At 43.9% G+C, this 26,267-nt stretch overlaps 1 protein-coding gene across 11 annotated transcripts in view; it reads right to left on the reverse strand.

Moving 5' to 3' along the window:
* LIFR (LIF receptor subunit alpha) overlaps positions 1-25,697 on the reverse strand; it is a 74,253-nt gene extending 48,556 nt beyond the window's left edge. For 2 of the 11 annotated variants that reach the window (XM_081519277.1, XM_081519276.1), the window contains exons 1-3: positions 5,659-7,180; positions 4,024-4,138; positions 1,446-1,582 (exon numbers count right to left, since the gene is read on the reverse strand). In XM_081519277.1, coding sequence (XP_081375403.1) covers positions 1,446-1,582; positions 4,024-4,138; positions 5,659-5,983 — 577 coding nt within the window. In that variant the 5' untranslated portion in view covers positions 5,984-7,180. Of the gene's footprint in view, positions 1-1,445; positions 1,583-4,023; positions 4,139-5,658; positions 7,181-10,630; positions 10,711-21,812; positions 21,915-23,507; positions 23,565-24,148; positions 24,204-25,412 lie in introns of those variants that run through there. The other 9 variants (XM_081519286.1, XM_081519283.1, XM_081519285.1 and 6 more) reach the window with 9 other exon arrangements.
* Between the last annotated feature and the right edge of the window lie 570 nt (positions 25,698-26,267).

Below are 26,267 nucleotides of genomic sequence, written 5' to 3' on the forward strand. Positions count from 1 at the left end.
TATGTTTGCCTAGAGAATTCCATGGACAGAGGATCCTGGTGGTCTTCAGTCCATGGGGTTGCAGACTCAGACACAACTGACTAACACACACACACACACATTTGATTATAATAAATAGTATAATAAGCTAAAAAATAAAATATAACTTGCTAAAAATAAAATACAATTTGCTAAAAAAAAAAAATCAATGACAAAGTAATTATGGTACCTCCATTCAATGGAATACTATGCAACCTATAAAATGGATATTTACATAATGACTTGAAAATCTATATATTCTGGTAAGCCTATTATAAAGTAATATAAACTTTACTGTTTATATACACACACACACAGAGAAAATACATGTAATTAACACTATTTAACAAAATACAAGTATTAACAATATTTCTCTGCAGGTACTGGCATCATGGCTGATCTATACAAAATAATCTCACATGGATCTCACGTACAACTACAGAAAGAAAATAACAAACATGGCTCTTCTCTCTTTTATCTTGAAGATAGCCTTAAATAGCACTTTCCCCAGACCAGCCAGAAAATGAGAGAAAATGAGACAGGTTCTAAATTCCTGGACAGCATGTTTGTTATTATCCTTTCAAAATCTGTGCTATCTCAGACACAGACCACTCTAAACATGCATTCTGTCTGTAAAACTGGACAGATCACTTATATTTTCTTTCCCTTGCTTCAGCATAAGTCATCCTTGTAAGACGCACTGTAATATCATTATGACGCCATCCCATAATAGTTGTCAGAAGGCAACACACCTGTTTAGCTAACCATTAAGAGAGTCAAGACAACTAGGGTTTTTAAGATCTCACTGCACAGAAAAATTTCCATTTCCATCAGCCTGGGTTTATTCATGCTTCCACCCAGCTCGTAGCATTATATCCTAGGTATTCGGTCAACAAATCTGTAAAAGATACCGGCGAAGTGCAAGGCACTGGACTAGACACTAGAGCCAGAAGACAGAGTCTCTGCCCTCAGGGAGCCAATTTTCTTGTAAGGGAAACACACAGGGAGCACTTACTTACATAATAAATTATTTATGGAATTGTGAGAAATGCCACAAAAGAGAAATACAGACTGCCAAAAGGAATGGGGTCTCCTCTGGGCAGGGATGGTCAAAGACTAGTTCCTTGAGACGGCTGAAGAATTCTACAGGCATGCAGGAATCAACAAAGTAGATGGGGAGGAGAAAAGTTTCCAATTGCAGGAAGGACCTTAACCTCTGCAGCATCTATTTGCTTAACCAGAGGAAGAGTTTGCTTTCATCATGATCTTGCCTGTGCTCCACAGTTGGAAGTGTGATCACATGGGAGTATTAGTATAACAACAGATATCAAAGAACGGCACATTTCTGTCAACTATAAAGCAGTACAATACTAACAAAGGCACCATTCTGAGATATTTTCAAATCAATTTTCTTTTCAAATACTTACAAACATTTTTTTCATTTAGTATGAATTTACTTTTGGAACTTCCAAACTCATATAAAGGGTTTATTGTTATTTCATAATCACCAGGTAAAAGAGGTGGGATTTTAACATTTTTCTCCAATCGATAACAAGAATGGGACCTGAAATATAAGAAATCAAAATTCAATTAGCAGATAAAACTGAGTGCAATTTTCATAAAAACTTGATTGACAAAAGATGCACCGAAAAATACTTTATGCTCTTTTGTATACAGAAATATGACAGGTCATATTGCATTTCAAGACTGAAAAAAGAGAGGGAAGTGGTAAGTCCATCAATCTAGTGTAGTAAAACCAACCAGATTGGATCAGAAAGTTTCCAGAAACTTAGGATTTCAGCATGCCCTTCAAGGCCCCAGCCCAACTTTCTATGTGCAGGCTTGTCCCCCACCTCACCCACCTGCCCCTCCACTTGTGGACCACACCATCACAGGGTTCCCATCACTGGGACTTCAACTCAGCCTGTCTGCTCCTCTGTCTTGGCTCACAGTTCAGTCATACAAAACGTTCTCATCAGCTCTGCTTTCAAAGAGCTTCTAGTTCCCACCCATTACCTCTCAGACAAAAGTGAGTTTTATCTCTGTGGTTCCATGGGCTTCTGTATCTTTACAGGGTGTGTTTACATGCTCTGTTATTCACATACATTTCTAACTTCCCATAAAAATTTTAATTCAAGCACAAGGACTTTGGGTGCCTCCTGCATCCCCACCCTGTTCCGCACAGGCTTCCTTACATCACTCACTTAGGACTGAGGACTTGAAAAGGTCGGCTCGCCTCCTCTCAACCTCACCTGTGAGGTTTCTTTATGCGCCAGCAACACAAAACCACCTGAATTCTATAAATCAGGCTTTTCACACATTGATACCATTGTACCCAATACCCTCCCTGGCTGGAATGACTTCTGTCCTATTTCTGCTGAGCAAATTGAGTATTCCTACTCCACAACCATGCTTCTGACAGCCTCTCTGGACCTCATATTCCTTAGTCAGTGCTCCCTCAGACCATCACAGACAACTTCCATCAGCACTTAATCCACAGCATCGCTATGATCTGTTTCTTGTGAACACCTGGGGCCAGGATAACTTCCTCTCTGTGGGGCCTATGGTGGTTATTAGTGCAATTTACCAGATTTTTAAGATTCTCCCCTTCTGGGTTCAAAGGAGGACGGCCCTTTCCTGCTCCTCTGAAGCAAGGCATGGCCATGTGACACTGTTCATGGACAAACTGAGTGGAAGTCACATCTCTCGTGTTGGGAAGGAAACTCTAAAAGGCTATACTCTCCTTCTGCCTCGTCCCAGTGCATTGAAAGACAAGGGTCCCTGGCCTGGGTCCCTGAGGGCAGGATGAGGGGCAGAGACGCCAGATGACCCCATGACAGACACAAGACACAAGCAAGAGTAATCCTTTATTTTCACTGCAGAAAACAATGATATAAAACCTGAGGGTTGTCTCTGCAACAAAACCAAACTCAACTTGGCTGACAAACGACCACAACACTTAGACTAATGCTCGATAAATCTGCATGCACTGGGGAAAAACCTGAGTGTACTTAAATCCACATTTATGTCACTTTACGGTAGGACCACTCATCAGCACACTGGTGCTTGGAGCTGTGTACCGAACTTCTCTGGCATTGCTAAACAGCTCCGAGGCCTGCTGGGGTCAGGGAGGAGCACGCAGAGTGTTCTGGTTTGCAGACACCCTGGGGGCTTCCACTCCAGGCCCCAGGACTTGTAGCTACTGCAAAGTCACCTGAGAGGGTCAGGTGGTGTAACAGAACCTGCCAACTGCCTCCTAGCATCCACCTCCCCACTTCCTCGGGTGACATTACCCCAGGTTTACTCAGGCACATTGCCATCAGCTCTGGGAACACATCACCCAGCCTCTCACGCAAATACATTTGGCCACTGGATGAAGTTCTACCAATGATATGGAGGCAGACATCTCTTCAGGGAGTCTCTGAAGAAAATCACTTCTCCCTGAAGAAAATCATCCTTCCTGTCCTTCCTGCTTCCTGGAATGCAGACATGACAGCCACCTCTGAGCATCATCTTGAACCAGGAGATCACACACTCAAGATGGCAGAGTATCACGGGAAACAGGAAATTGGGTCTCTCATGGCCATGTGCACCCACATCAGCCTTGAACTGCCCACTCTGGACCTTTTACGTGAGAGTAAATGCCTGTCTATTAAACTGCTACTACTGACATTTTCTATTAGAGTCTAAACTTGAACCTCACTGATACAAGCAGGCATTGGTTTAGGACAGACCAGTAAAACTTCCCCAGAGCTTATCAGAACCCACAGCCCATGAGAAGTGTGTCCCATACTCAAAATTCCCACGACAAAAGAATCAAAATCATGGCCAAGAGAAGGGTTTGTTTCCACCCTGACTGAAGTTAAGAGTCACTTTTTTAGGAAATAGAGAGCTAGGATTTAAAATTTCTTTTAAAAATTTCCAGAATAAAATCTTTATATTCTAAAATGAAAGACAAGGAACCTTTAGGTTATAACTGTAAATTAACCAAAGTATTTCCATTACCCGTTTTCAATGCAAACTTCATAAGCAGCACCACGACCTGCTCCAGAGGGTGCTCTCCAAGAACAGTCCCACACTTGTAAATTGTTAGTTACACACTTCAAATCATGAGGAGTCCCTGGAGAAGGAGAAACACACACACACACACACACACACACACACACACACACAATGCATATTAATTTAACTGCACTGTAAAGGTCAACAAGTCAAACCATCCCCAGATATAAGTACAAGCTATGTGTCTGCAGAGGGCTCAAGTTCTTTATGCAGAGATAAAACTGCAGTCACAGGAGGCGACTGGTTTTCTATTTCTTTTTTATAGCTTTGGTTTAAAGAAGCTAGCGAGTAAACTGATCAAAGTGGGCCAATCACTAGACCACTTAGGGGTTAGGGCTCTCTCAAAAATTCCACTTCTAGGCAACTAATATAAATAGAGGGAGTGACTGTACAGATTCGATGAAGGGACCAAGAAAGGACCTGGGAGAATTTTAATCTACAGTGACCCCATTTGCAAACAAACAAAAAAAAATTTTTTTTAAGTAATTCTAAGACTCTAAGTAAAAATAAAAACTATGTTTCTCCTATACCACAAACATAGCTTCTAAGCACTCCTAACTACTACTGCTTCACAGCTTGCTATCAGACTGCCACCTAGACAGAAATCCCATAGCCAATCTTTAGGTTTTTATGAAGCACATCATATACATGGTAATAAACTCACATAAGTCTCTGGAAAATATATATTTTGTGTAGGTCTAAACAACTAAAAGGTGACAAGTTACTGAAGCGAACTGAGTACTGACCGACACAACACTGGCTCATGGAGAACAGAAACACTATACAATGAAGAACTGTCCTTCTACAAAGACAACGGAAAAGAAAGAAAGGAGAGGACAGAAGGAGGGAAACAGGGAGGATAAAGGGAAGGAGGGAGAAAAGAGAAGGAGGGAAAGCAATCAGAGTGTGAAAAAAGGTATTCTATCTCAGATTCTCCATATAACTGTCTATTAAAAAGGCTTCTTCCTTAATTTTTACACATTCACTATAGCAATAAATTATAAAGCTGTAAGATCGAAAACAAAAACATCAGAAACACATTAGAAATCATTAGTAACATAATAATGTTATTTAATAGTAATCTGGGGGAAAGAAAAGGTATGTCTAATTATGAAAATAATATAAAAACTAATCTCAGAGGCAGAGGATGAAAATGTCACTTATGTGACATTCTGAAAGGCAAAATTACAGACGGAAAATAGACCAGTGTCGGCTGGAAGTGGGGAAGGGAGGGGCTCACAGCAGAGGAGCAGGGGCATTTTCTGGAATGATGGATCTGCCCTGAATCTTGATTGCGCAGGTGGTTACATGACTGTATGCATTTGTCAAAACTAATAGAACTTTATTTATTTTATTCTAACAGGAAGTCATACCTTACTTTTTTAAAGGGGAAAGAATACTTAGATCTATGTCTTTATGGGCCTTTTTAAAAGAAACCAAAAGTCCGTTTTAAAACATGACAAAGAAATGAAGTTTAACCACAACCTGAAGGGTTCAATATAGACTCAAGATCACTTCCTAATCCAAAAAGCAATGACTCTGCAATCAGTTCATCTTCTCTGACTCTGATGCACTTACGTTTTTTCTGGCTGTTTACTTGATTTGTTAAATACAGAAGCAGAACTGTTAATAAGAGCCACTGGAAATTTGAAGTCATCCTCATTCTTTTGCTGTCCACCAGCCAGGATGGTCGTTTCAAACATAAAGAAATGTCCATCATCTGTGTACTGCCATCAGTTCTGCATAAGGAGAAGAATTTCAAGTGGTGTTCAAACTGGTTCAAGACACTCCTTGTCCTGTGCACATCAACACTGAAAATGGATACTGACAAATACCAAAACCTGCTGCACCTTAAAGCCATGGAGAGACAACTAGACTCAGCTGCCCTGGCTTTGGGGGACATGCCAGTCGGACACAGCTGCTGCTTCAGGAGCTGTTATAGGGTCAATTTTCAAATGACAGGCTTCAAGTTTAAGATTACAACAGAGCACATATTTATCAACCCTCATTACTGCTAGAATAGAGAAAAGCAGTGCCTAAAACCGAGGTCTGGACAATTTTAAGTGATACATGAAATGGCATTTTTAATTAGTATATATTAACTTTTACAGTCACTTATTTACGACAAGTAATACTGGTTTTCTTCTCCATGTACACTGTGATGTTAAGTTTCTATTTCATGTACTTTTAAACAGCTTAAAGAAAATAGTAGGGTCATTAGTCACATACGAGGGATTGCAGATATGACAAAAATACTGACAATGACACACAAATGACTGAAATGTAACGAACACTTCAACAGCTCTAGCAGGGAAGGGACCATTAGTAGATGAGATTTCAACCCGTATCTGCTGAAAACTGAAGGCACAAGGACAAACAGTGACTGGCCCTGGTGGGCAGCAGGGGGGGGCTGCATCAGAGCGAGGCGCTGTTCAACCCGAGAGCTCCCAGAGGTACCTGCCAGCCTACCCAGCACCAGGTCCCCCTCTAGACACCAGAAACTGAGCCAGACAAAGTCCCTGCCCTCAAGGACCTTAGACGCTAGTTCTGGAGATGCGTAAGTAAACAAGGAAGAAATTTAAGGTCCTGAGACAAACTTTAAAAACCAGAGTAAGTCGATGTGCGTGGAAGTGTGTGAGTGATGGTCTATTATCTGGGCTGGGATGTGACTGACCAGAAGGCTGCCATGATAAGATCAGGGAAAGAGTGGCAAGAGCAAACACAAGGACCCTAAGATGAGGACAGCTCACCAGTTTCAAAGGTCAGGAAGAGGGGCTGAGAGGACGTGGGCTGGTCGGGCCACAGAGAGCCTGAGGTCACTTGAACGACACGAGCTTTTATGGGGTCGAGATATAAGCCACTGGAGTGTTTTCATCAGGGGAGATCCACGATTCAATCTGCTCTGTGGGAAGATTTCTCTCGCTTCTACATGGAGAACAGACTCTAGGGGAGAATGGAGCCTGGGGAACCAACGGCCAAATAAGATAATCAGTGGTGAGGACTAGGGTTCTAAAAATGGAGGTGGTGAGAGGCCATCAGATTCAGGATCTGTTCTAGAGATGGGGAACCTTATAAGTCATTACAGGCAGGGCAGCTGCTGCTGCTGCTAAGTCGCTTCAGTCGTGTCCAATTCTGTGCGACCCCATGACTGCAGCCTACCAGGCTCCCTCGTCCATGGGATTTTCCAGGCAAGAGTACCGGAATGGGGTGCCATTGCCTTCTCCAGGCAGGGCAGGGTGGTGGTTAAAAACAGACAGGTTCTGAATCGCAGCTTCTGTACCTGCTGTGTAACTTGAACCACTCTATGCTTCAGTTTCCCCATTGGTAAAGTAGGGATGATGTATCTTTCTTGTAAGTCTTTTGTGAAGATTAAATTGTAAATATATGCAAATCACTTGAAATAGTGCCAACGACATATAAGTGCTGTAAGTGTATTTTGTATATTATGTAAGGTGAAGATAGAAGTCAAAAATGACTACTCGATTTGGTGGAAAAATAACACTGGATGGATAGTGCTTGCTCAGTCACTCAGTCATGTGTGATTCTTTGTGACCTCATGGACTGCAGCCTGCCAGGCTCCTCCATCCACGGGACTTCCCAGGCAAGAATACTGGAGTGAGTTGCAATGTTCTACTCCAGGGGATCTTTCCAGCCCAAGGATCGAACCCACGTCTCCTGCACTGGCAGGCAAATTCTCTACCACTGAGCCACCTGGGAAGTCCCTGGATGGATGTGCTGTGCGTAGTCACTCAGTCGTGTCTGACTCTTCATGACCCCATGACTGTAGCCTGCCAGGCTCCTCTGTCCATGGGGATTTTCCAAGCAAGAATACTGAAGTGGGTTACCATGTTCTACTCCAGGGGATCTCCCCGACCCAGAGATTAAACCCAGGTCTCCCACATTGAAGGCAGATTCTTTACCAACTGAGCTACCTAGGAAGCCCAAGAATACTGGAGTGGGTAGCCTATCCCTTCTCCAGGGAATCTTCCCAACCCAGAAATCGAACTGGGGTCTCCTGTATTACAGGTGGATTCTTTACCAGCTGAGATACCAGGGAAGCCCTCTTGGATGGATAGTGGTACCATTTAAGTTCTTTTTGCATGCATGAAGATGGAGGCAGATTCATGGAGCCGAAGCTCAAGGATTCCAAGATCTGTTACAGAAGTCAACTTTGACACGTTCCTATGCCCTACTCCCAATAGAAGCGTCCTCCCTGCAGAACATCAAAGAAATGTTGAGGACACAGAGCACTAACAAAGACATGGCTGTCAGAGGAAAGCCTTTCACAACTGACCCTGATGCATTCCTCTGAGAAATGATGTTCCCGTCCACTGTTACTGAATGAAACTTGCTAGCCAACAAGTCCTCCAAGTGTGCTGAAAATTCCTTGTCAGACCTAATAGTACCTCATTTGTATATTGGAATAGACAACTAAGGATCATAAAACATATAAGCAAAGCCTAAATCATTAAAGAGAAATTCAGGACAAAAAGTATCACCAAAAGGAAAATAAAAATTACCCCCAGAGGAAATAGGGATAATATGAGAAATAGGAAAACTAGCAACACACACACAAAACAAACAGAAAACCACCTCTAAATAGTATGGCACAGTCATAAAAACAAGAAGAGGATGCAATAAAAAAGGAATAATCAGAAACAAAAATAGTTCTTAGACATTACATACATTGGCTGATATTAAAAGACTTCTAATGAAACATAAAACATTGAGTAATCTTTCAGAATAAACAAAAGACAGAAAAATGTGAAAAGAGATATGAGCAACAGGAAACTGGGGGAAAAAAACACAGTGATCGAACATCTGAAAAACTGGAGCCTACTAACAAGAGAATTCAAGAAACGCATTTCTTAGTGAAAGCAAATGACAAGATGGCCGCCTGTCAACTGCTGAGCACTGTCACACACATAGTCCTAACCAGACAAATATGAGGGACAAGCATACAATTCAAGTGTTCACCATTAGTTTCTGGATGAATAACTTCCTAGTCAATCACAGGGTTGCTGAGTTTACTTATTAAAATGAAAATGTATTCATGGAATGTCTAAAATGCCCATTGCTGAAGTTAGGTGGCATGTACAGGAATAGCTGAATAAAGAGACCAAACATGACCATACCATGACTAAAACAATCATAACCCATATTCACAGACTGGCTATACATTATCTCGAAATAAAACAACCCCTCACTACAAGATTACATTTGTTCTAGAAAAGAGGAGTGTCCCATGAAGTGGTAGGTGGGGGATGGAGGCGGCTGAGGACAGCTCTGGATGGGGGTGCTGTGGACTTAAGACTTTCATCCTGGCTCCGTTACTAATGATGGTGCGACTGAGTGCAAATCACTCAACCCCTCCTGGCTTGAGCCTCAACCAGGGCGGCATGGAGGCAAGCTCTGCCCAGGGTCTCTAGGAGAGATTCCCCCAAGTTAGGCGGGGATATTCCATTCCTGTGGGCAGGCACAAGTACACTGTGCCAACAGTCCCACTAGGGACTCCACTGAGCAGGTCTGTGAGGGTCAGGGTCAGGGTGCTCAGGAACAGAAGAATCAACGTCACTGTCCCCAAGGCCAGCTTAACTGAAAATAGCCAAGATGATAAAAAGGACTTTCTTGTTACAACATTTACACAGAAAACCTTGAGTAAGACATTTAGGCCATACAGTATCAATATGCTCATAAAATATCTGACTTTTTTTTTTAATTAGTTTATTTTCTATTTTTTAACTTTACAATATTGTATTTGTTTTGCCATACATTGACATGAATCCACCATGACTTCTATACCAAAGGGACTGACTGGAGGCTGGAGCAACCCATGAACAGCGCTTTCCAGTGAACAGGAAAAGGAGGACACAGGAAGCTTGTCCCTACTCCCTCCTGACAGATACACTGTCAGAACTTACCTTTTTTCCACCAATGCCTTATTCCTTAGAGGAAAGCATACCTTCTATTGAATTTCAGGAGCTAATTTTCAAAACTAGGCGAGCTGTCTCTTGACACACAGAAGAACACAAATGTAAATGCCAAGGGGTAAGAGGGAAGAAATCACACAGGCAGGTGCCAACTAGAGCCCTGTGTCCTTGCGTGGGGGAGAGCCACCTGCTTGGAAAGTGGCAGCTATGGGCCTTGTTTTGCCAGATTTTCTTCTTTTTCAAGACTAGGTAGAAATCTGGGATTTTACATGAAATACTCAAATTTTTAAGCATAAGCAGCTCATTCATATTTTTTAAACATCCTAAAGGCCAAACAGTGGACTCATTAGAAAAGGCCCTGATGCTGGAAAAAATTAAGAGCAGCAGGAGAAGGGGGCGACAGAAGATGAAATGGCTGGATGGCATCACAGACTCAATGCACATAGGTTTGAGCAAACTCGGGGAGACAGTAAAGGACAGGGAAGCCTAGAGTGCTGCAGTCCATGGGGTTGCAAAAAGTTGGACACGACTTACTGACTGAACAATAACGAAAGGCCAAAGGAGGTATGTCTTTGGGCTGCCCAAGTGCTACCAGTGTGTCTCTTGAGTGATGTAATTACCTTAAAGGATTGCAAAATGTCGATAAATCCTTCTGTTTAGGAAAACTGATCACGCAGAATCAATTTATAAAACTGCCGAACTGAAAAAGAAAAAGATCTATCTTTCGCTTGTTTATTCCCATGTCTTTGAATATATCGGCCCTGAGTGTGTATCCTGAGAGCCGAGGTGCAGAGCTCGGCCCCTCCCACAAAAGCTCCACACAGGTGCTGTTTTTGTTCTCCTAGGCTCTGAGAGCTCTGCCTCTAGGATGCGTGAGGTCCCAGATCCTTCTGCAGAGGACTGTTAGAAAAAAAAGTGGAGAAAAGCAAAGCTAAAGGCAGAAGAGCACCAGGAACTGCAGTCCTGATAAACTCTGATTAGTTGTGATAGCTTGCTTTTTTTTTTTCTTTTCAGGGGGTGAAGGGGAGACAGGAGGGCAGAGAGGGGGTGGGAATGTCACAGAGAGTGACTGAGCGCATTTGGCTGACGCAAGCCTATCCTGCCCTGAGACAGGGCTTGAGAAACACCTGCTTAGGTGGGGGGAGGTGAGTAAAAACCCAAAGCATCTTTACCCTGAGCCCCTATCCTTGTCATCACAGTGAGATAACTCCCTGTCATTAACTCATCAAAGGAATGAGACACTTGAAGGAGAAAGCCGCTTAACTGTAAGAGAGCAAAACAAATGTGCAAGCAGGTGGCTGAGTCTGCAGGAGAGAAGGGGTCTGGATGGTCACCCCGAGCAAGGGAAACAGGATGGAAAGCAGACAGTGTCCTACTGCTGGGTCCCATCCTCCCAGTGTCCCTTTTCTTACTGTTTTCTATTAGGGAAGATAAAAATAATGATAAAAAAAAAACCCTCTGATCATCATCCACTTTTCTAATTCCACTTCTCACTCGTACCCCCTACTCACAAGATCTCAAGTTCCTCAAGCTCAGCCCTCTGGAGAAGGCTCCCCAGGAACAGAAACTGCAGGTAGGTAGCCTCTACTGTATTATCAAAGTCAAGTGCAGGGATTTAAGTAAAACGAGACGTACCCATGGAAAACCCCAACCAGGCTGAACTGGGAGGCAGGGAGCAGTGAGGAGAGGAAAACATAGACTTCTCAACACTGAGAGCTTAGAGGCCGTCTTCCAAAAGCTGACTGAAAATCATTTCCACACTTGAATTCTATACTCAAACTACTAACTGAGAGAACAAAATACATTTTAGAAAGACATGCCAGATCTCAGAAGATACTTCTTCCTTGCGGCCATTCTTTGGAGGCTATTAGAGGATGCTGTCTGTTCTTGCTGTTTAGTCACTAAGTCATGTCCGACTCTTTGCCACTCTGTGGACTGTAGCCCGTCAGGCTCGTCTGTCTACGGGATTCTCCAGGCAAGAATACTGGAGTGGGTTGCCATTCCCTTCTACAGGGGAATCTTCCGCTCCCAGGGATCGAACCAGTGTCTCCTGCATTAGCAGGTGGAATTTACCCCTCTGATCTCTTTCCAGGTCACACTAAGATGGATTCCATTCTCCTAGCTGCCCGGACCCCTTCATGATGCTGTCTATTCGTGGGTTTTCCCTTCTGCCTGGTGTTCCCTCTGTACTCCTTTCTGCCACCCTCTGCTCAGTTCACCTGGGAGACTCCTGGTGGGCAGCAGGATGAGCTCACCATCACCTCCGTGATCCCTCCCGGGACTCCCTGAAGGTCTGCTGCTCCTTCTTCTGCTTCCATGACACCGTGATTCCATCTCTACGACAGGGGCTGCACAAACTCTGGCCTGTAGGCCAGACAGGACCCACCTTGGCTTTTAGAAATGAAGTTTCACTAGACAGAGCCAAGCCCATTTGTGTACACAACGCCCATCACATCACATCACTGCACTGGGACTGAATGGCTCCCACAGAGACGGCATGGCCAAGCCTAAAATAATGACCACCTGGTCCCTTACAGAAAATCCGCTGACCCCTTCCCCATTCTGTAATTCTTCCCACAGACTACAAGTTCCTTGAGAGAAAACACTGTCTCTCTCTTCACTGTTAGCCATGGCCCCCTACTCCCGCCTTGGACAAGCACAGTGCCTGGCACTGAGCAGACACTCAAAATTCCAGCTGGCTGGTTGGTGAAGGAGCACCAAGAGACACGTGGATACATGTATGTCTGCACACTAGGCTTTGGCTGCTGGCTCCATACTAACTCACGTACTACCAACACTGGGAACATAAGCTGGAGCTGTAATTCCCATATCATGCACTCAGGTGCCCCAAGGCACAGAAGCAAATGAACTTGGGTACGACACTATATTTTAAATTTTCGGAGGTAATAAAGTGACATCTGTCCAACACTGTTAGGACCTTCAGTTCAGTGTAGTTCAGTCTGAACACTAGGTCACGCCACAGTCCTCTCAATGGTGTCCTATCTTTGTAAAGCAGGAGGGAAGGCTTGTTGGATGCTGTGATGAAGCATAAGCACCACCCCAAGATCAATGGAGAGGTGTGGAAACGAGGCTGGCAGTGCCCAATCTATTCCCAAGTTTTGAGAAGTTATGGAGTACACAGCAAATTCATACACATTACTTTTAAAGAATAAAGATATTATTTCCTTTAGGTTGATATGCATTATTTTTTCAAACTGCTACTTAAAATGTCAGGTCATACACACTTTCTAAGTTGTCAAAGTGAAGTCGCTCAGTCGTGTCCAACTCTTTGCGACCCCATGGACTGTAGCCTACCAGGCTTCTCTGTCCTTGGGATTTTCCAGGCAAGAGTACCGGAGTGGGTTGCCATTTCCTTCTCCAGGGGATCTTCTCGACCCAGGAATCGAACTCAGGTTTCCTGCATTGCAGGCAGACGCTTTACCCTCTTAGCCACCCAAATTCATAAAAGGAACTCTAAGGTATTTCTTTTGACCTGGGGGCACTATAAAAACATCAATGAAACACTAAGGACACTATGGACCAAGAAAATTTGAAATTTACATTAGAGGACAGCTGAAATGCTCAGGAAATTCCAGTATCTTATTTTAGCCTGCCTTCTGTGTGCGGGAGAGTGATGCTGAAATTCAAGCTTTGCTATGTTGTTAAGAATCTAGCTGCTGTTTTTCTGAATTTTCTAGGAATTTTTTAGACACTCGCATCCTGATGTTTCGTTTCTTGGGATCCTTTTGCTAATTCCCGTCACTTTTGGTCATCTTCATTCCAGCAAGAACTTCCCTGTTAAACCAACAGCCTGTTCCTTATCAACTTCAGCACAACAAATTTGAGCACATCGTTCCAGTGCCTAAAATGCTTTGAAGGTTCCCGCTGCTCCAACATCAAGGCCTTGTTCTGCCTGGCAGAATGAACCTCCACACTTCCACAGGCCTCAGGTCTCCTCCCAAACCGTGACTCTAGGGAATGGCCCCTTCCACCCACCGACATTCTCCACACCCCAACGCTTCCCAAGCTTCAGAGGCCCCGGAAGCTCCACCCCACTGAAGAGAGACATTCATCCACTCAAATCTCCCCTCAGCTCAGCCATAACAGGAGTGACTTCAACAGCCTTCAAGAAATGTCAACGAGCATCTATCAGACAAATAAACTTGTTCTCCCCTGAAACACTCTACTACTACAGTAAAGAAACAACCTGAAGAACATTCCTTCTTGTTCAAAAACATGTCAAGAGATCTTCAACATGCAAGAAAGCATGACACAAGCTCACCTTCAGAAAGAACCAAGAGCAGCTCCATTCCCCACTCCATGCTTGCCCACACTCCTGCTGTATCAAGGGTCCTCTCTTCTTTTTTAAAAAATTTTAATCTCTTCTAACTGTTAGCCAAAAATCTCATTTCCTTGCTTATGTAATCAAAATACATTTTCATATGTTTACTGGTGATTTACAATGCTTTATTTGCAAACTGCTTGTTCTATCTTTTGCCTCTCTTTTTAATTAGGCATTATTCCTTACCGCTCAATTAGAAAGAAATATCACAATATGTACATTAACTGTTACATACGTGCAAATATATATCCCAGTTTGCTTTCTTACTTTCCAGTGAAGTTTCTGTTTGACTTTAAGACGTCTCAATTCTGTTCTTTATAGTTTTTGACTGTAAACTTCTTTCTCATGCAAAGATTCTATAAATCGTCACCTTTGAGGAATCTGTGAAATATCTAATCTTTGTCACTGTCTTCAAGTACAATTAAGATTTTTAACATTTTAGACTTGAGTCCATATGAAATTAACTGTGGTGAACAGTAAGGGCCAGGGACTCAGCTCTCCCCTCTCCCCATCAAGGTTACCACTTGTCCCAATGCTGGTTATTAAATAACACAATCCTTCCTCCACTGACCTGAGATGCAATTAGGACTCCATTCCTTCTCAACTTCCTTCGTGGAACTCCTTTAACCCACTGCTCCTTCATCACACATTCTGAACAGCATACTCTATTCTTGTGGCTTTAACCATCCCTCATAACTAACATGCTAATGGTAAAGAACCCGCCTGCCAGTGCAGGAGACGTGACAGATGTGGGTTCTATCCATGGGTCAGGAAGATCCTCTGAAGGAGAGCATAACAACCCAATCCAGTACTCTTGCCTGGAAAATCCCATGGACAGAGGAGCCTGGTAGGCTGCAGTCCATGGGGTCGCTAAGCGTCGGACACAACTGAGCGACTTCCCTTTCTCTTTTCCCTTTCATGCATTAGAGAAGGAAATGGCAACCCACTCCAGTGTTCTTGCCTGGAGAATCCCAGGGACGGGGGAGCCTGGTGGGCTGCCGTCTATGGGGTCGCACAGAGTTGGACACGACTGATGCGACGTAGCAGCAGCACACTGAGGCTCACTTGAGCTTTTAAACTTTTAAGGGTAAGGCATCAGCAGATCTGCGTTTGGGAGCTTTAGACACACTGAGTGCCGTCACCGACTAGCAAACTCTGGGAGAGAGTGAAGGGAAACCTGGAGTGCTGCACTCCCTGGGGTCGCTAAGAGTCAGACACGACTTAGTCACTGAATAGAAGTTTAAGAAAAGGGTGTGATGGATTGAGCATGGAAGAGCAGAGTCATTACTGCTGCACATGTCATTATCAGGAAATACTGCCTCAACATTATTAGGAAAATAAAGACAAATTTCTAGGGCCAGGCCTGGCTGAGGCCCTGTTGGGGCATCTTCCCTTTGGTCTACACTCCTGCCAGGTTGCTGAATTCCTGGATTCCAGGTTGTTGGATACCCAGGCCTGTGACACAACCTGGAGTCACCCTCTGAACCACTGGTCTCACATGCCTGAAATTTCCCCTGGCTCTCCCTGGCCTATGGAGAAGGTGCCAGCTGTCATCATGGCAGGAGGCTCTCTGCTGTTCCAAGCTATCTAACTTCAGGCCTTTGCCCGCACTAGCCCTGTATTCAAGTTCCAACAAAAGCACCAGGCTCTGCTGTCCTCTGTGTCACTGCACACCTTACCCTCTACCCAGAATGTCTTTCCCACTCAACTCTTCCTTATCCACTTAACAAACACCAACTTGTCCTTCAAAACTCAGCTCACACTGCTCCTGATCCAACCCTCCTCAGTGTCTTTCCTTATGGATTCCCCAAACTGAGATAAATTTCAGTTGCCATGCATCCAGTGTTGTCTACCATGCAGCAGAATTAAGAAGAAAGTAAAAATATCAAATATTTCTTATGGCTTTTATCAAAAGCATAAAGACAAAAGGCAGATCACACCCACTCAGCAACATCTGTGACCTCTTCTATCACTGGAAGCATTTGAGTTTTTGATCCCAGCAATGCAGCCCATGGAATGCGTGAGTACAGCAATCACAACTTTGATGATTTGTGAATTGAAAAGTTCCAAAACACAGGTGTCTGTAATTTTATTGAAGCTGGCATTTGGGAAAACAGTGAGTTGGCTACACTCTACACCCAACCAACAGAGCCAACAGTCTAATATCTACAGGTCAACACAGCTTTGTTGCTCTCTATTTACTATTACATACTCAGTATATCTCAAGACAGGTAAAGAGTGTTTGTGACAAGGGGACCCCCCACCTGAATAAAAACAAGAAAGCCAATTGCTGGTTCCAGCAGAGGCCAGGGGAGCAGAGTGGGCCATGGAAAGCATCGGTATAGATGGAAAAAACGTGAGATAAAGAAGGAATAAAATGTTGGCTTTGCTAGTGGCTCCAATCTGTGACATGACTTCTACATGCATTCTCCACAGGAATAAGCAAAAAATGATTTATGATACCATCTTATCTTATTAGGCTATATGAGAAAAATAAAATGCAAGGTCAGTATTTGTCATAAAGGTCCTGAGACATTTTTCATGAACACTGAGGGTTTATATCAAAATATTTACAGCTGCTGCCAACTTTCGGAGAAGGCAATGGCACCCCACTCCAGTACTCTTGCCTGGAAAATCCCATGGACGGAGGAGCCTGGTAGGCTACAGTCCATGGGGTCGCTAAGAGTCGGACACGACTGAGCGACTTCACTTTCACTTTTCCCTTTCATGCACTGGAGAAGGAAATGGCAACCCACTCCAGTATTCTTGCCTGGAGAATCCCAGGGACGGGGGAGCCTGGTGGGTTGCCGTCTATGGGGTCGCACAGTCGGACACGACTGAAGTGACTTAGCAGCAGCATCTGCCAACTTTAAAAGAACTGTCCTGACTCAAAAAACAAATTACAAAATTAATGTATTTTGATATACTGTCAAATGGAAATCTCACTGTAAACTGCAGGTTTTACTGCCTCATCCTCAGTGAGACCACGAGCTGGAATTTTTCAAATGGTATATCCATGGATATCCATCCATCCTAAATTCATGAATAGGAATCTGTTTCAGTAATTTTACATAAAATAATCTCAAAAGGGCATGTCCTTCACAGAAGATACATAGTAGCAATTTTAAGACTGTTAGCCCAGGATATTCTAACAGATGTGTAACACAAGTCATCACTGAATCATCAGAGAATGTCAAGGTGAAATAACCTAGCCGCACCTCATGTACTTGGTGGAACAAGCAGGAGGCAATGTCTGTGTTCACTGAAAAGTAACATCACAACATAGTTCCTTTCAAAATTGCAGAAGAGGAAATGAGGCCCACCTGACTGTCAGAGGTGGTAACACAGGTTTACTGAGTAGGTGTGCCTGCTGGCCTTGGACTGTCCTGGTCACTTTCCATGTCATTCAAGTAGTGAGGGCGTGTCTGCCCTGGGCACTGCTGCCTATGTGATGCCTACCCACTGACTACGGGAAAAAAAGCCCTCAATAGTTGTTGAATGAATGAATCACATTTCATTTTAACAACTCTATGAGTAAAAAAGATTGGACCCTGACATTCAAGAACTTATCATACAGGACTGTTAAAGATGATAACAAAAGGGGGAAAAAAGCTTTCCATTTAAAATGAAATCTCTTGGCAACGGAAAGCATTGTAGTTTTAAAGTAAATAACAACTCAACGAAGTATTTCCCAGTGACCAGAAGCAATGAAATATTTCATCAGAATGCCCTGAAATGCTTCTTACAAGAATTGATATAAGTTATTCTGCTTAGAAATCTGTCTTAGTAGGAATATTGGCCTTAATCATAACAGAATTGTGAGGGCAAGGTAGCATTTACCTAACACATACTAGCTGTGGGCACCATGAGCTGGATATTATTATTCCCTTTTACAGGTAAGAAATCAAGACACAGAACATGCCCAAGTTCATACAACCAGTAGATCAAAAAGGGAATCTGTTCTCATTCCCTTCACTACAAAATATGCTTTAAATGTTGGAAATCCAGGAAACCAAAAATGGTTGTTGTTTAGTCAAGTCTTGTCTGACGCTTTGGCGACCCCTATGGATTGTAGTCCACTAGACTCTAAAAATAGTCACCTGTACTTTCAACCTCAAACAGGTAGCATTTGGTGTATAGTCTTCCTGGCATTTTCCTACATAACAGGTAGAAAACTGAGGCTCTGACTCGCTTGCTTGAGCTCTCTCTCTGCCTCTTTCTCCAAGAACAAAAACAGACACTCCTAGATCAACTTACACATACTGTTTGGAGTTTGCCTTTTCAGTTTACAAACTCGGAGTATCTTTCTACATCAATAAATACTTCCCTACTTCAGTGTCAATGAAGAAAGGGTTTTCCATTACATGTGTATGCCACAATTTATGTAATCAATATCCCTATTATTGAGCATTTAAGTTGTTTCTAGTTTATAACTATCGTAAACAAAGCTGCAAAAATCATTTTTGCAAATTAGAGGTTGGGTTTTTTGCTGTACTTTTCATGGAGGTCACCAGAATTTGGAGATGAGGTTTTTCCTAATTTGGGAGAGAACTCCCCCGCCCAATTTTGAGACACCCCACTACGTGGGCTTCCCATCAAGGGAAGAATCACTGTGCCAGGAGAAAGCGACTGACAGGAACATGGGGCCCACATGCCTATGTAGGCGAGAACCACTGCTATAGATTGGTCTCCATACACAGGCTTTATTTTTTTTTCCCCTTAGTCTAAATTCCTAGTGGTGGAAATGCCTGACTAAGGGACATGGCACATTTTTGAGGCTTTCGGTGAGTAATGCAAAATTACCCTCCTGGAAAGTTGTAACAATTGAAAATACCCACCAGCAGCATTCGAAAGTGACAATCCCCCAAACCTAATAGTTAGCAAGATTTGTTTTTGAACGGGCAAATCCCTATACGGCTCTAAGTTTTAAAAACAGTGAAACTGTTGATAAAACATATCGAGAAACAGAGCAAACAATGTGGACAATAAATGTTGGATTTTACAGTACACATGTTTTCAAATACAAAATATAAAACTCTGACAGCAGATCCCAGCAGAATGAACAGAATGAATGTTAAAAAAATCTAGTGACACTGGGCTCTGAAAAGTGCCAAGCTAGTAAGACTCCACATCTTTGTCTGCCCACTTGGTTAATATCAGGCTTCACTGTTGCTCTCTAATAGTAACATGCTCTATTGTTTACAAGAAAAGAAACTCACAAAATTGTATATTTTCTCAAATTTAACAAGTACTATCTTATAGCTAAGGTGCACTCTTAAGTTCTCAAAATTCTTACATATTCACTTAGTCAATAAGTATCTGAATGTCTACTGTGGGCTGGGCACTGTTCTATGGAGACACAGCAGTGAACCCCACGGATCCACTGCTGTTCCAGAGTGGAGTGCAGAGCCCTGCAGTTAGGAAGTAGCAAATCACAGTTACACCGCCAGTCTGGAACTACTGGATTCTTAGGCAAATGAGAACACCGCTGGGGCTTGGTTTCTTTAGCAGTAAACTTACAGTTGACCACAAGATTCAAGGCCCTTTCTGGCTCTTAAATTCTATACCTTCTTTGGTTTTGTTTGAATGCTTAAGCTCCTATTGCTCATAAGTACTCTGCATTTTAAGCTATATATAGGACTACATATAGTCCTTCCTTAGAATCAGAACCAGGCTCTCAGCCCCTTCCTCCCAAATTTTACATCTAGAGTAAAACTCTGGTGATCCAGGTAACTTCAAGGGATAATACAGGATCAGGTTTCACTCAGATGAAGATTTATGCTCCCAATTTGACTGTTTCTTTGAAAAGAATCCTAAAATGTTTGAGTCCTTCGCTTTTGCACTGTACTATAAATACTACAGCGTGAAACATGAAACAGGACCCAGTGGTGTGGAGGCTGGTCTCCAAGCCTATGGCTGGGAAGGCTGGCACCCAGCTTTAAGGTGGTGTGCTGGCAGCTGCAGCACTGGGGTTGTGGTAGTAGAGTCTCACCTCGCTCCAGCTTACCCTCACCCCCAATTCACAGGCACACTCTGTCTACAGAATGTCTACAACTCACTGCCCCACCGGCATTTCTAATAGGAGAAATGGGGGCATGCGTTCTGCCACCACTTGTTATTTTCCACCACATGTTCCCACCACCACCATTTCAACTGTCCTCTGACAGTTGGACCTCTGACAGAAGGACCTTGTCCTTCTCCAGGGTCTCCTTGGAGAAGCCTGCTTCTGCGAGCTGTGAGAGGAAGGCAAGGGGCCTCAGTATCCCAAGTCACCCTTAGAGAAGAACCACACACTTCCTACAAGCATTAGCACCTTTCTGGGGTCTTCCAGGATACTACCACTTAATAATACAGGGACAGATTCTCAGCTCTGGGTATGTGATTTCAAGTCTTCCTCTGTACCTGCCCTACAAACCAGAAGAATGTGTAGAGGCAAAGTGTTCTCACATTTCTGCAAAAGTACATGAAAAACTCACCTGCTAAAAGGTTTTCTTCAACTTCCAACATAAAAGCATAAAACAGTAACTGATATACACAACCTCTGCCCACAGAAGCAAACAGGAGCAGCCAGGACTGGTAAGAATGTATATGTTGTCAACTGTAGACAATATAAAGTCAACCTGGAAGTCCTGCATCTCTACAGTTCAAAGGAAATGTAAAGGTAGTAGTACATGTACTTTGACTCAAGCACCCAGGCCTCTACATGTTCCAGTGACCTATAAAACAGATGCTTATGGGCTTCTGTTAGTTTGCCTGAAGGGTTTTTGCTGCAAGGAGACTGACAAAAGACAAAAGGAACTTGATTTAAGATTTCAGAGTCACAGAATCCATCCTTTATATAGCATGTGCACAGAGCTTATGAGAGAATGCTGGAAGATAAAATTATCTTACATGGGAACAACTTATTGGGTTCAGGTATCAACCAATTAGAATAGGAAATAAAAATATCAAATCCCCTCATTCTGCAAGATCACAGCTCCTGATGTTGGACAGGACCTCAAAAGTCACAGCTAAGAAAAAGACAACAGAGTCTAATTAGGCATCTACAACAATTGCTTGGCACAACACTCATTTCCCAAGATTTCAGTTAATCTAAAGGGACATATATTTAGAATGACAAACAGATTAGAAGTTGGGAAGAGGAAATACCACAGTTCCTGATACTCCCTAAAATAGAACAGGCACACATTCTTCCTGTGAGAATAAAAGTACCTGCATAAAGTACATATATTTTATGGGCTCACTAGTCCGTAATCTGCCCGCAAAGAATTCAAACATTCACTATACTAAAAAAGGCCTCTCTGAAATTTTTACACTTAAGCAAAGGGCTAATACACCAAAATCAAAGATGGAACTTCTGACTGAATTACTCAGAAATCACTATAATGTCCTGGAAAATTAGGCACATTTTTAAGACTTCATAGTTTAATTTCAGGGAACAGAAACAAAATGCAACTCACTTAAAGCAACAATCTGAGAAGATGCTTTAACAGTGGGATGGATCTGGTAATGTCAAGGGCCACAGCCAAGATGGAGAAAACTCAGCTCAAAGACTCCCAAATCTAAGTATTTTGAGAAAAACCAGACAAGATTATTTCTTAAACTCTCTAATTATTAGTTAATTCTCTAAATATTCACAGCACATTATGACCCAGGCTAAGCAATGAAGCAGCAGCAGATCCACACCTGCCCTCCTGGAGCTTCCAGCAGGTGGAGGAACCCCACCATCCAAGGTCTCTCTCCCATGTCATTGAACCTTCTTTGCCATTTGCGAATGTCCAGGACACCCATCCCAGCGTCTGCTCTCTCCCACCAGTCACTTTTTGATCAGAAACTCCAGCCACGCTGGCAGCCGTCTGTTCCTCTGGTGTGCGAGGCTCGGTCCCACTGCCTGGCCTTTGCACAAGCCATGCCCTCCGCGTACGTCATGCCCTCTGCCTGAGCCACCGCTCCTCCAGGATCTCCAAGAACACACTCAACACTCGGTCTAAATTTCTTCACCTCAGAGAGGCTTCCAGAGCTGCTCAGTCTAAAACAGCAGCCCCACCCTGCCTCTCTTCATCCCAGCAACTCTATTTTATCACTTCCCCAGCACATCTCACTCTCTGACCTTACTGTCTTGATTGCTTCTCTGCTTTTTATCCATCTCCCTCACTAAGAGGTGAACTCATTAGAATGGGGTCTCTGTCCTGTGCATTGCTACATTCTTAGTCTCTAGAAGGTTGCCTGGGATGTAACAGATGCTCAGTAAATACTTATTTAAGAAGAGCAAATACAGCCAATATTAGCAGTTTTGTACCACAACGACAGATACTAAATAACAAAGGAAAAAGAAAACACCTTAAACGTGAAAAGGTTTCCTTGGTCATTTAAAAAAAAGGATTATTATAGTTTCTTACATTAGCTCTAAAAACACTTTCAAAAATTAGCATAATGGAAATATAAAGCTCAACACTGAATAATACTCAAATTTTATAATGTATTTGGCTCAACTGCTAGCTAGCATTAGTCTTACTTCTACAATTTATTGTTTTAAAAGCACTCTAAGAGACCTCAATTTTTAATTTAAAAGGGCCAGATATTTTCTAAAAGCATACTCCTCCTAAAGAGTTACGAGTAACCTTTTCCCAAACCGTACAATTTATAACCATATTATAGCAACATTAAAATATGAGATACCAGTGATCATTTGCAGAAGGCAAGGGTGTCGGTGCCTAATGGCAAACAAGTTTTACGAAACACAACCTGCCTTTATCTCTAACCTAACCAAAGCTATGAGCCTCTTTATGTTCAAAGTATTTAAACTCCTAAGAATTTTTCTTACAGATTATTCTTAAAATTTTATATCTGTTCTTCTATTTCTTTTGTTGAGACAAAGAGATAAGGTGTTAATCAAGGAATGCCACCTTAGTAACTGGTCCTGGTGTCTCATGCTTCACCACAAAGACACCAAAGACCCTTATGGATCACTTTGAAATTATATAAAAGGAAAGAGTGTACACTGGAGAGAAGGGGCATTTATTTCCTGGAACATGATGCAAAGAAGTAAGTGACCACTGCCTTTGGGAATAATTGAAATTCACTTTAAAACCTCAGAAACTAATGTTTTACAACAGTTCTATAGCAAAATAGTAGAAACAATCTACTACACATACCTCAATAAAGAAGAGGTTAAATAAATGATGGCTCATCCTTAATGGAGTACTCTGCAGCTGTTGGAGAATGAGACAGCTCTTAGGTACTGATGTAGAGACTGCCAAGATTTAGTACTCTGCAGGGAGGGAAGGGGAGGGCGGGGAAGCTGGTGCAGAACAGAGTATACAATGTGTCCTCAATTGTGGAAAGACAAATAAAAAGAACACATAAAAAATGTTTATACTAGCATAGGCTTTATCTGGAAAGATATACACAGGGTCCTGGGGAGAACAGGGTGCAGTGGGGGGCAGGGGGTGGGGAGAGGAGATACACTTTTCACTCCACAGCTTTTTATACATGCTGAATCTTCTAGAGGGTGCATAGGCAGCCAGTCCCATAAATAATGGTGATAAATTTTAATGTTATAATAATTTATATCATTGCCAACATATTATTGAACGATGACCATCAATAAGCAGACGGTTTCAAAAATCACAGAAGTTTTTTTCTCTTTGACAGCAAAGTTCCTGATCCTTATTTCCCAGAAAAGAATCCAACTCTCCAGTAATTAGAGAGGCAAGCTTGTGATCTCACCTATTACAAAGCAAATAAACCTCAATTCAACTCTTGGAAGGGAAATTTAAATCGAGCTTGTAACTACCTAATGAAGTCTCCAAATCAACAGTTTCCCCTTGGCTATGAAACAGAAAGTCAACCTATGAAACAAGTAAGAGGACAGTGTTTTTAAAAACATACTCTATACTTAGGTTTCCCTTCCCCTGCCAGGCTAAGACAAGGAACCCTGTGATATTAGTGAAATGTGATTTCAGATCTGTGGCAAAATCAGCATTTAAGGGAAGGGATAAGCATCATTTGCACTAAACAAATGGTTTCACTTTTCTAGGAAGAGGAATTTGCTTTAAATTTAATTTAGGAATAATTTTTGGACCCCTGACTAAATGATACTACCAAGTCACTTCATTTTACTCCAAGCAATTTTTTTTTAATTAAATACAAACCTGAAACTGAAAACAAACAAATGAGAAGGCAAACTTTAAACTGAAACATTTCTGGCAGAAAAAGTATCTTAAATGAACACATTAAAAGATGCAGAGAAATTCATTTCCATACATACGCTATTCAGTAGCAGCATATATGCTATATCAATATTTGAGTGCAATAACACACCCATACAAAAAGGAGCACAGAGGTACCCAACCGCAAATAAAACACCTCATATATTTTTGGTAGCCAAAGGTGGGGATGCGGAAGGTGGAGACCAGAATCACATTATTCAAGGCGTAAATTCACAACATGTGAAGTGCAGAATTTTCTGTCGGTCAGAACTTATGATTCCAGCTCTGTCTTTTGAAACGATGCATTTAAAACTGGAATCTATTATGAAGCCTAAGTTTGACGGTCAACTCCTTAAACTCTGGATTCAATCAGTATAGCACCTTCGGATACAAGCACATAAAATAAAGATAAACCAAATACACCATGAATACAGAAGGGACAGCGAACTAGCTTTAATGAAGAGATGAGGCACGGGGGTCACTTGGTTGATTATATCACTTAAGAAAAATAAAAATTAAAGCTCCTTCCCATCCCCCAGGTAGCCTGTGGCCTCAGAACTTACTGCCCTACGTGCGGCAGAAGTTCGCGGCCGGGGAGTCGGCGTCCTCCGGGAGCCCGGGTGGCCCAAGGGCGCGGAGAGCGGCGAGACCTGGCGCGCCCCATCCCCCGCCCCGGTCACTCCTCTCGGGCGCTCCCGGACCCCAGGGCCAAAGCCGACCGGAGCTCTGCCCCCCGCCCCGCGCCGGCCGCCCGGCGCCCGCGACGATGCGCCCAGGGAAGCCGGCTCCGGGGTCCGCGGCTCCCACTCCCCACGCCTCGCGCCGCGCCCACCCCCTCCCGGTACTCACGGGCCGCTTGCGCGCCCGCTACCTAGCCATCCTCGGCCGCCGCCCGGGGGCTGCCCGGAGTTCGCAGTCGCCCGTGGGCTGGAGCCGTAGAGGAGGGGGGCCGGGCACCACCCGCCGCCTCCGCCGTCTCGCCTCCCCCAGTCCCAGCTCAGTGCTGCTGCAGGCGGCCGCGGGCGAGGGACGGCCCGCTGCCCTCCCCGAGCCCCGGGAGACGCGGCCGCCGCCACAGACGCGCGGAGCAACAGTAACGGCCACCGCCACTGGCGAGACGCTCTAGCCCCGACTGCGGCGCGCGGGGGCGGTGCCTGCACGCCGCTCGGCTGGGGGCGCCGCTACCCGGGTCCCGGCCCCGCCCCCGGCCCCGCCCCGCGCACCCCCGCCGGAAGCCGCCCGCGCGCCCCCGCCGTCGCCCCTCGGCGGGGCCGCGCGCGTCCGGCGCTCGTCCCGGGGCCGCCCCCGGGAGCCGGAGGAGAGCGGCCGCGCGCGGGGCTCCGGCGCCGAGGGTGGTGCTTCCGCGGAGAGTCCCGTCGCGAGGCCCATCTCGGAAGGTCACGGAAGAGTCGGGGAGAGGAGCGGCCTGGCCCGTGCAAATGGTCGGGAAGGCCGGCCTAGCGCGCGGCGGCCCTGCGAGGAGAGCGGCTCCCGAGACGCTGTCAAAGCGCATTGCAAACATTGCATGGAGAAGAGGACGACCTGCGGCCGTGTTTTAGCTTCCTCTGTAAATACACTCGAAAACTAGCCTCTACGCCGGGGCGCGGATGGTTGGGGGCGGGGGGGGGACGACACGGGGAGCGATTGCTTAGATTTTATGAATAATTTAAAATGCTCCCAGGGCTGGGGCCATGCCACTTCGCT

The sequence above is a fragment of the Giraffa tippelskirchi genome, chromosome 8, assembly GCF_054371585.1.
Source record: "Giraffa tippelskirchi isolate mGirTip1 chromosome 8, T2T-mGirTip1v1.2.pri, whole genome shotgun sequence".
Classification (NCBI taxonomy): Eukaryota; Metazoa; Chordata; class Mammalia; order Artiodactyla; family Giraffidae; genus Giraffa; species Giraffa tippelskirchi.